Here is a 10,758-nt window from a genome sequence, read left to right as displayed (position 1 = left end):
TTTTCTTCATATAAATTATGTTCATTCTAAATCAGTATATTCTGGGATATGAATACTTTAATTAGTAAACATCAAACACCCAAGTCAGAGATGACAGACACTAATTCCAAGGTTCAAAATCAAACACTTATTGAAAATGTCATACAAAACAGTTTGTATTTGACTGTATATCGCCAAGTAATCTTGATAACAACCTCGTAATAAAATATCTCATTAATTAGGTAAAACATAAACCTGAAATTCATATCTCTCAATGTTTCATTGAGCATACATTGTATATTTGTAACCAAATAGGTTTTGTCGATATCTCGTAATGATGGAAGAGAAGAAAAAAATATAGACGAAAGAAACTATAAAAATCGTCCACAGTATACATTGGCCACATGCAACATACGTTTTAGGTGCAAGCATTGGTCTATATCAGTCTTACAAGGTCCAGTCACGACGCTGCCTGATCGGAATGCTGAAATTAAATTTCTCGCCATCGACTCACGCTTAAACACAAAACATAATTGAATGCTACAGTTTCCGAACATGGGCTGCTCCCGTCTCTGACGCGAATAGCACAATAAAGCGGCGAATACATGCCATTAATTCACATGACCAGCCCTCAGTCACATACCCCATGGTCACTGCCTACATACTATAGGAAATTCCTCACATATAATCTTGACAGTTGAAACCACGTATCTATTAACACTCCAATTTTATTTCCGATGCGGCAACTTCCATGGCGAGCGAGTCTTGAGTCATTACCTACAGGTGCGAAGACCCGCCGCTCTGTCACCATAGCGAGTAGGCAACGCAGCCCCGATATCTCGCTTTGATTCACAAGACCGTACACGCTCGAGTTCGGGCGGTGCTGATTGGTTGAAAATAATATACGCGTCATGACCCAGCTACATATAAAAGGTCGGAAGGGAATTCCCTGGACAGATTGCACATTGCTTTCGTGCGGTGAGCGGTAAGGATTTTATTACTGGAGCCGGCCAAATTTGTCAAGATGGAATTGATAAAAGATGGACGTTGCGTTGAGGTGGAATTAACTGACACAACAATGACTTATAAAAGTCGAAGGACTAGTTGCACCAGCAGTGTTGAAGAAGTTGGTAAGTCAATAATTATTTATTTTGGGTATTTGATATCGTAAGAGAAACGAATTTGAAAATATTTTGTCACTGTGTGTGCACAACTGTCGTTCACAGATGTAACATTTTTGTATCATTACAAACATTACAATGTCTTTCCAGTGTGCTGTTTCTTCTCATACTGTATTATATGATTTTGCATATATTTGTTGGTGATCTTGAGATAAAAAATGTATGAATGTCATGATTTTTAAAAAATACGAGACATGTATAAGTGCATATATTGGTTCCATATCAACAAATATCAACATATGAAAACGACTTTCCTTGAAACTGTTTACTGAAGTGAGCTATGTCTGAGTAACATGTATTGATGTTTCCTTGAAGACTCCTAGAGCAATACTAAATCATTTATGCTCTGGTAATGACATGGACTTGTCATTGTATACATGTGTGCATTGCACCCACCTCATTGCTTCGTAGTCAATATACACGTCTATGTTTGGAACACATCAAAAGAAACGTTCGACTGCAACTTGTCCGTGTACACACTGACGATAAATATACACATACCTTTGAATTCTGTATATACAAATGTAAACACTAAAAGAAATACGAGCAGGTGATATTTGAAATGTATACTCAATAGAGGGATGGGGTCAATTGTTGAGCAAAGATTTCATTGTCGTAGGAATGAAGAAGATTCCAGTCACAGCACTTTAGTGGCATTGCGTGATTGAGGATAGTCAAGCCTAGTTTAAGAAGGTATGCCTTCATTGCATGTAACGGGATTAATGTTTCTGATATGTTCCGATTATAGATTAAGCTAGCACTGGTTCTTAGCTGATTGTTACAGCCAAATTATGCATACGCCTTTTACGTTTGGGGTTATTTCGTGTGAGTTATTTCTATGGGGTCTGAGATTTCTTCAGCAATATATTTTCGGATACGTTTGAGATGCTGAATTGAGTGAGTGAGTTGAATTTTAGAGTCGCTTCTGTAATGTTGCAGCCTTTGGTGTAAATACTACAGTAAAACATTAGGAATTGATGTCACTTGTTATCGACTTATCATGATGTATTTTGTAGGAATGAAAGGGTGGAAAATAGATCTACAAAGGATTTAATCTTTATTCATACTGAAGGTTGTTGCATAACGAGAATATACATACATACATACATACATACATACATACATACATACATTATTTGTTGTGTTTATCTGATGATGCAAGCAAGGTATCTCTACTGTTCGTATATGCAACTGTGTTTGTGTGTGTGTGTGTGTACAGTGAAACCCTGTTAATCCGGAAACTCGGCTTTGTGGACGATTACTGTGAAGAACGTCTAAATACCATAACAGTACACTACAATAAACCACTATTTCAATAATCCGGAAGATTTCACTGCAAACGACACCGTCCGGTTAAACGAGGTTTCACTGTATGCAGTTTATGTATCTGTGCAAAACTTACAACAGATCTAGAGGATAGAACGGCGAGTAGAGAAAAGATGAAAACACGAGCTGAGGGCAGCGGTTGATACACTGAATGCTCTCTTGCAGATGTAATGACCTTGGACAAGATTCTGTCCCTGAAAATGGAGCCATCGGAGACAAATAACAATGCTGGACACAGGAAGCAGTTTACTGTATGCTTCGCCCGTGACGTGGACAAAACAAACATGAGAGTTGACAAGGCTACGTTCAAAGGCACGGAGAAGATTTGCGACAAAATACTAGCACAGCTAGAGCCGCTGTTGGCAGGTGAGCGGCCTTAGTCAATCTCCTCTTAAAATCAAATTTGGTCATGTGACCAGCATTCTGTGTGAAATAGTCTCCCGAGTTCTTTAGGCAACGTGGGTTTGCAAGATCTGCTCGGATTGACGAGAAGAAGTCACATGTTTGATGACTTAGTTTTTCAGTGTTATCTTACACAAGTGCGCATCAAGGGGCCTGGGGAGGGATTATTCTGCATTCCAGGGCTTGTTAATACAGTTTTGAATTTTTTTACAGAGATAATTCAATTTTATCGACTTTCAAATTTTGAAGTAAATTTCAACCGTGGACCACTCTTAAAAATATCCCTTTATTTAAATCGATTTTTACTGAACCGACTTTGAAATGTTTTATGTTCACTCAGAGAGAACGTTCTTTTTCATCTCCTCGTAAAAATCTTTTTATTTCAAAGTTAAGGAAGACTCTCAGTCTGTGATGTTTCCAGCACAGTGGAACACATCATATGCCACCCATGTCTTTCAACAAGGATTCCTAAAGGTGTCAAATTGCCTTTTCAATACATTTTTTGTCAAAAATGTTCACGACAAAATGTAACGCCTTACATTCTCTTCTCAAAAGGCACGTCGCCTTCCTTCAACTTGTGAATGTATCGACACACAGTCTGAAAGCCTTGCAAGATATTGCATCAACCCGACAACCCGTGCTCATTGCACTGACATACTGGTCTATTTCAAGAGCAATAGCGACTTCTTAATAGCACTGTGTAATACATCTCGTGTACATTTCACTCCTCTGGGTGTCACTGTGCGATTATTTAACTACATGACCAGAATATAGGGTAATGGTTATGATATTGAGTGTCCTAAAGCTGTTTAGGAAATGCGTTCCCTCAGCTTGATGTAGCCTAGTTCATGGTTGAGCATGCCTTTACTATCAATCTACAAAACTCTCAACACACGAGCAACAAAAGCATGTTTTAGTCCTTCATGCGATTAACAGGATGCTGGAGATATTCAAATTCTGAACTAGAGATTAAATGAAAAGGGGATTTGATATAGAATCTTTAAATAAATTGCTAAAGAAGATTTTACATGGCGGCGCCTAAGCTATCAGAATGACAATACACTATTAAGAGCTGTGTTACACATGAATGCGTTCCTATAGTCGCGTGTTGTGTTTCAGCGAAGAGACGACCGAAACAGCTTTTGGTGATAGTGAACCCCAACAGCGGTCGGCGACAAGCAAAGAAAATATTTCACAGGAAGGTCGAACCGTTTTTTCAACTGGTGGGCATCATGTGCAAGGTTATAGGTCAGTCAGTGCTTTAATATTTTTTAATTTTATATGTTCAGTTTAATTTTATGTAATTTGCATTACCATTTGAAAGTTTTTTAAATCATGAATATATTTTTTATATTTTATTTAGTAAGTAGTTACTGAACAAATGGAAAATAAACTACCTGCGAGAGTGGGGGTTAGCAATGACACAGATATTTTGATACAGAATTATTTTTCTTATTTGATACGATTTTGCGTGTAAACAAGATTTCATGCGAAACGAAATACATATAAGTTATGCCATGACGTATCGATGTTATTGGGATCAACTGATTAAGAAAAGCTGACGTTGCAAATAATACAGTCTAACACTCGGTTATGCACGTACTGATTTCACGATTTTTATGAGTATGAAATGTACAATTGTCGATTTCACAATGACATTATGTGTGTAATCACTAGACCCCGTTAACGACAGTAAATGGATGATAAACGACAGACAGTCATCGATTGTGTTAATATCGTATCAGGCAGGTGTATATCATTCTTTATAGTATTTTTGACCTTTTTTTACCAGTCACTCCGCTTAATTGCTTTTTGATGTTAATCAAAGACTGACGTTCTTTGAAGGGGTGTAGTACCTCGATCAATCCATAGGACCATTCACGGACAATGAACATACCAGCCAAGATGGTAGATACGTTTATCTGGAGCAGATTTGATATGTGTGTACTCACGAGCTGTGACTGATACAAACAGGATAGGGATACTTGATACAGAAAGGGCCTGATACTGTCGTTGTATTTGGGTAGATTACTTGGCGATACACACTACGTTCTATTTCATTGCTAATGTTGATATGCAGTGGAATTTGTTTTTTGTATGTTAAAATGTTTGTATAATTAATGAAGATCAATAATTCATCTTTTAGGAATGGTATGATTATTATGTAGTTGAAAAATACCAACGTATGGAATCTTGTCGTGCATGGATTTGTCGAATAACGTGTATCGCGATATGAACCCGCCGTTCTGACGATTGTTTATTAATATTATGCTTTCTGTAAACTATCAACAATGTCGACATATTTTACCGGGATAGTTATGATCGGTTGTGCCGACTTTGATTGATGAAAACATTTCGAGATAGAGAGAGTTGTACTTTGGTCTGAACGCCTGTATTTCGTCATGCAGTACAGGTGAATGCACTAAAGATAGTACAAGGTTAAATGTTAATATGCCGAAAAAATATTACCTTACAGCAAAGATATAAGATATGCGGAAGAGTATAAATAAAACAATAAAACAATGCTTCCGTGAATTAAGTACAATGCAACGGGCGTAGGGGCAAATCCGAGTACATTCCAGCTCGGGCAATTCGTCTCCCTGAGGCGTGCAGCTCTTGCATTGTTAATTACATTATCTGTCGTTTTGATTTCAGTGACCGAGCGACCAAAACAGGCACAAGAGATTCTACAGAGTCATGATTTGACAGACATCGATGGGTAAGTTAAATCCTTTTTTCTTTAGGATTTGACGAAAGTTTCTTCTAACAAGACAATTTGACATATATTACTTATATTAAGTGATGAGAATGACGACATCGTTGCCATGGAAACAAACAGCTGTATGACGTGGCATATGCTCATTTGTGGATACAGAGAGCACAATGTCTTGTAGATTTCACACTTCCTCTGACGAAATTGTTACACGTTCGTTATATATATATATATATATATATATACAAAAATGAGGTAAATGTACACTGGGTGTACATGTAATATATAATAAATTAATAAAGTCCACGTTAGTCCATCATCTTCTTTATAACAGTTTCAGACTGAAACTGATATAAAGAAGATGATGGACTAACGTGGACTTTATTATTTTATTTTATATATATATATTGATTCAAGTTTACAAGACGATTACAAACCAATGTATTGGTCAAAGTATTTTCAGGTTTAATATTTTTGTAATTGAAACATATAAATGTAATTCGAGATATCAAAGTTACTGAAACACAAGGCAATGAACGGATAATTATACGTCCTTTTAAACTAGAGATTATGAAATACATTGAAAACTACCTCCAATGGACCAAAACACTTCATCTAGGTTATTTTTTTTCTTTGTTAAAAACATTAAAAATACCACGATACCCCGTTAATACGAACTGTTTCGAGTGAAATCGTCCGGATAACATATTTCCGGATTAGCGAGAGTCCAAACAGAAACATCGGAATTTGAGGTTTCCGGATTAACGGGACTTCATTGTACATTAAGTTGTACCTAACCTTTAATGCTATATTTACAACATCGACGTTTCTCACGTTGCAGTGTCGTCACTGTCGGCGGAGACGGTCTGTATTGTGAGTGCCTGAGTGGTCTGGTGATGCGCGCCCAGAAAGACGCCGGCATCGACTACAATGACCCGGACGCTGAAGTCGTTCCCAGCCAACTTCCCATTGGCATCATCCCTGCTGGTGAGCATCCCCTATGGACACAATGATCTTATTGGACTTGGCCTTATCCGCATTCCATATATTTGTCATCTAACCTGCAAATGAATAAACCTGATTGTCGAAGAATTCCCAAACGTGCCAAACTAACGTACCAATCCCCGGTATTGTAACTTTCTGAAGCCATTTGTTCAACACAGACAACACGTGCGCTTAAAAACTACATGTTAAAGATGAACAATTTGGTGTTTTAAAAACACATTTTTTTAGGTGTATCACCATACAATTAGATTTACTATTTTTACCACTACGCCCGAATGTAACTAACCATGGCCAGTCGTAAATATATAACGTCAATGCTAGAGATAAGCAGTCTCGATTATTTGCCGACACATATTCCATTTGGGCGTAAAAAGCAATATATCGGTGACAATATATATATATATATGCCCAGGACATGAATCATAATAATAATACACTGTATAATCGGGGCTGGTTTAAAGTTGTAACATACGCCGAATATGTAAGTTTTAGTAATATTATCATCAATAAATCGTGTTCACTGTTGAGCTTGATCTAGTTAACTCTAAGATTAACCGTGTGTATGTTCTGTGCAGGATCCGGTGATTATGTGGTCCAGTATCTCCATGGTACCCGTGACGTCATGACAGCTGCCATCCACATTGCTCTTGGTAAGTACTATCAACATACAGCATATAACAACAATACTGATCTATCAGACACCTGACATACAGGTGAAGAGTATCTGTCTCTATCAGGATGATTATATTCTAAGATAAGTAAACCTTAAGCGGTATTTCCTTAAACCATAAATGCAATGGCGATATGGGCGTGATAGAACATTAGATCTGTTTAGTGTAGCCATGTTTTAATTTTGATTTTATTTGATTTTAGGTAAAAGCGGTCCGGTAAATGCAGTCAGTGTTCACCAAGAACGACAACTCTCGGCATATTCCGGCTTGTTGCTTGGTTTCGGCTTGTTCGGCGACATCATGAACGACTGCGAGAAGTTCCGATGGATGGGATCGTCAAGATTCAACAGTAAGTGTCCCGACTGTCACAACCCTTGTGTTGAAAGTTTATCAATTCCTGATAATGTCATCCTCGATTATCCAGGGTGTTGATCTCCATTCAATTATAATAGGAACCCTGGACCTATTCGCCACCATACTTCCTGTCGGTAGTGACGTCACCATCCCTATCTCTTATTACTAACGTAGCGCTAAATCCCCCCCCCCCCCCCCCCCCCCCACCCCCAGGAGAATAATTTCAATTGACGGCTTCTTTCCATTTGATAATCGGGATCATACTAAAGCTACAGGGGGAATGCATCCAGAGAATTTATCACAATAAAATGATAAAATGGAGATAATCACAACAGAATGCAGATAAAACGTGGATAATCAGGATGATTCATATCTTGTTGTGTACAAAACAACATTGATGCTACAAATCCTCTTTCTCTTCTAGTCATCCCAGTGGGGACGGTGTTGCGTCGTCGTATGTTTGACGTTGAGGTAGAGTACCTCCCTGACGGCGGGTCGGAGTGGGAGCAGACGGAAGGGAAGCTGTATGGGGTGGACACTTACGTCATCACAAGAAAACCAAAGCAGGAGAAGATGGTGCCGTGTTTTGGCGACAACGCCCTCACCCTGTTCCTGACCAGTAAATGCAGTCTGGCCAAACACGTTCAGCAACTGACCAAAGTCCAGGACCACAAGACAGGATGTGTAAGTAGCCCTACACAGTCTTTGTGTCAACACTGCATCGGAAACTTAACTCACGAATCTGCCTGTCTGTCTTTCTATCTTCCCCTCCCATATGCAAACATCTGTATATGCAAACGATCTGTATATTTATTTTCTTCCTTATCTCTCCTATAGACATATGTGTCTAGCTCCTTTCATTGTCTGTTTACATGTCTGCCTTACGATGTGTCTGACTATCAACATGTTTGCCTAACTAACTATGTCTAGGAATACCAGTATGCTTGAATAACTATCAGCCTGCTAGCCCATCTAATTACATTTACCTTTCTGACAATTTGCCCGTTTGTAAAGGTACAGTCACAATCATGTGCTTTTTGTGTCTCAGGGTCTGTCTCTCTTCTCATTCCACACCTGCTCCAATCTAAAATTGATTTGGAAACCCCAAATCTAAGGTTGATTTCCATCAATACCAGTCACCATTCCACCAATATTACACAGCCTTGAACTGAAATTAATATATATCCTTATCTCTTATCCATTACAGTTTGATTACGAGTTCGTAGATCAACACAGAGTTCAAGGTTATAGAGTGACCTTTCCAAGGGCGACTCTGACGTCAACGGAAGACGGGGAGACCACGTTAGCAGAGAAATACTACATCAACTGTGACGGCGAAGTCATTTGTCTGTCAAAACCCCAGTTCGAAGTCAGGTGAGCATCCTGCAATACACGTCTCTTTCTCAAGTTCATAGTTTAATTTTAGTGTGTAATGGGTTTTGACACCTTCAGGGGATTGAAGTAAGCCTGACCTTCGAAATAAATCTTCGGAACTGTCATTACATCTGTCTAAATGGTAGACAAAGGTGTCTGTCGATTTTCCTGTTTTGCCGTGGTAGCATTCAGAAATAATATGACCGACATAATAATGTATGCTCTTAAAATGTCATAGCGAGTGAGTATGTTTTTTACGCCGCTTTTAGCAATATCCCAGCATTATCACAGCGGGGTACAGTAGGAAATGGGCTTCACAAATTGAACCCTTGTGCGGATATCCAAACCCGGATCTTCTCTGGATGACGAGCGAACGCTTTAACCACTAGACTACCATTACCGCCCTTTAAAATATAATAATATGACTACACAAAATACAGTTTATTAGCTTTATATTTATATCAGTATTTTTTTCATCTTGACAGACTCCATCGGAATGCCGTTCCATTATTCGGCAGTGTCCGCGACGCCTTGCAGTGCTGGTAGATGACGTCACTACCGGGATCGGATTACCCGGATGTTGATATTTTGTCAAAGCCGTTGTCTCTCCGCCCGCCACAGGCATTAACATCAAACTGTACAGTGACGGTTCTTTGGGGGATGCAGAAAGTATACCAGAGATTACCACATGACGTCACATTACATGACACCCATACGTCATAAGACGTTTCTTACAGCTTGTGCTGCACGTGCCAATCTCATTTCTCCAAAGAAAAGAATGGAAACTTCAAGATGGCGTGTAGCAACTCGTCTTGAATGTGGGACGGACGTCGATCGGTGCTGTGATTTGGGGATAACTAGCCGAGTTCTGAACGGTGCTGTGATCTGACCTTGTCAATAGACTGACCAAAGGTAGACATTATTGAACAGTATATAGAACACTCTTCATTCAGGTTGTGACCTTGTAGGAGGTATGAGCATTTACCCATGTCCACCCAACACGCCGTTTCTGACAATTACAACCAAGGCAACCCTGCGTGACAGTGGTAAACAGCATTCATTTCAGAACCATAAAAATAACATATTTGACATCCAAATTATTTTTTCTTTGATGTTCTCTTGTCATTATTAATTTTTAATTGATGAAATTTGTTTTTGGTATTAGATATATCAAACCAAAATGATAAAAAAATATGAATATTGGATTTGTCTGGCTGTTAACCACGTAGGTGCCGATGTCAGGACCTCCATGTGGATGGCGTCAATTGAGTGGCGTGAGGCAGGGTGGTACTACTATTGATGTATTGTTGAGTTCCTGACGCCAGCTCAGTTGTAAATAGACCAAGGAGCTGAGCCAACCGGGAAAATACCTGTATTATTGTTGATCTCTTTTTGTTGTTATATTTTGTAATAAAACATATTAAGTTAAAGAAATTATTTGTTGTCAGTACTATTGTAAGGACGTCGACCTTAAGTTCTTTACGTGTTAAAGAACATTGATGTTATAGTTGGAGACGTTTTATATTTACATGTCGACATCCTTGCCATTTGTAAAAAAATCTCTTCGGTTAAAGTGTATCACGATCCAACAATTTAAGACGGGAAACAGGAAACCAAATCCGATAAGAGATCAGTGTTACATACATCAGGGAATTCATCTTCCATCCACGGGGTATACGCCCAGGTTTGCGCTAGCACATTTCAAAGCTTGTAGTCATGGTAACTATTCGTAAGTATATGGGTGTAAAACCTC

The 10,758-nt window shown here is 38.7% G+C and overlaps 1 protein-coding gene across 1 annotated transcript; it reads left to right on the top strand.

Annotated features, from left to right (window-relative positions):
* Positions 1-925: 925 nt before the first annotated feature.
* Positions 926-10,435, top strand: LOC124112005 (ceramide kinase-like). The gene is made up of 10 exons (XM_046471974.2): positions 926-1,109; positions 2,652-2,852; positions 4,008-4,136; positions 5,544-5,607; positions 6,443-6,588; positions 7,182-7,256; positions 7,480-7,626; positions 8,056-8,315; positions 8,839-9,005; positions 9,491-10,435. Exons 1-10 carry the CDS (start codon positions 1,004-1,006, stop codon positions 9,549-9,551), a joined length of 1,356 nt encoding a protein of 451 aa, XP_046327930.1. The 5' UTR covers positions 926-1,003; the 3' UTR covers positions 9,552-10,435.
* The last annotated feature ends 323 nt before the right edge of the window (positions 10,436-10,758 follow it).

Source organism: Haliotis rufescens, unplaced genomic scaffold (assembly GCF_023055435.1).
Source record: "Haliotis rufescens isolate VD_foot unplaced genomic scaffold, xgHalRufe1.0.p SCAF_2, whole genome shotgun sequence".
Taxonomy (NCBI): domain Eukaryota; kingdom Metazoa; phylum Mollusca; class Gastropoda; order Lepetellida; family Haliotidae; genus Haliotis; species Haliotis rufescens.
Note: the sequence above shows the minus strand (reverse complement) of the source record. Positions and strands in the feature narration are given on the sequence as shown.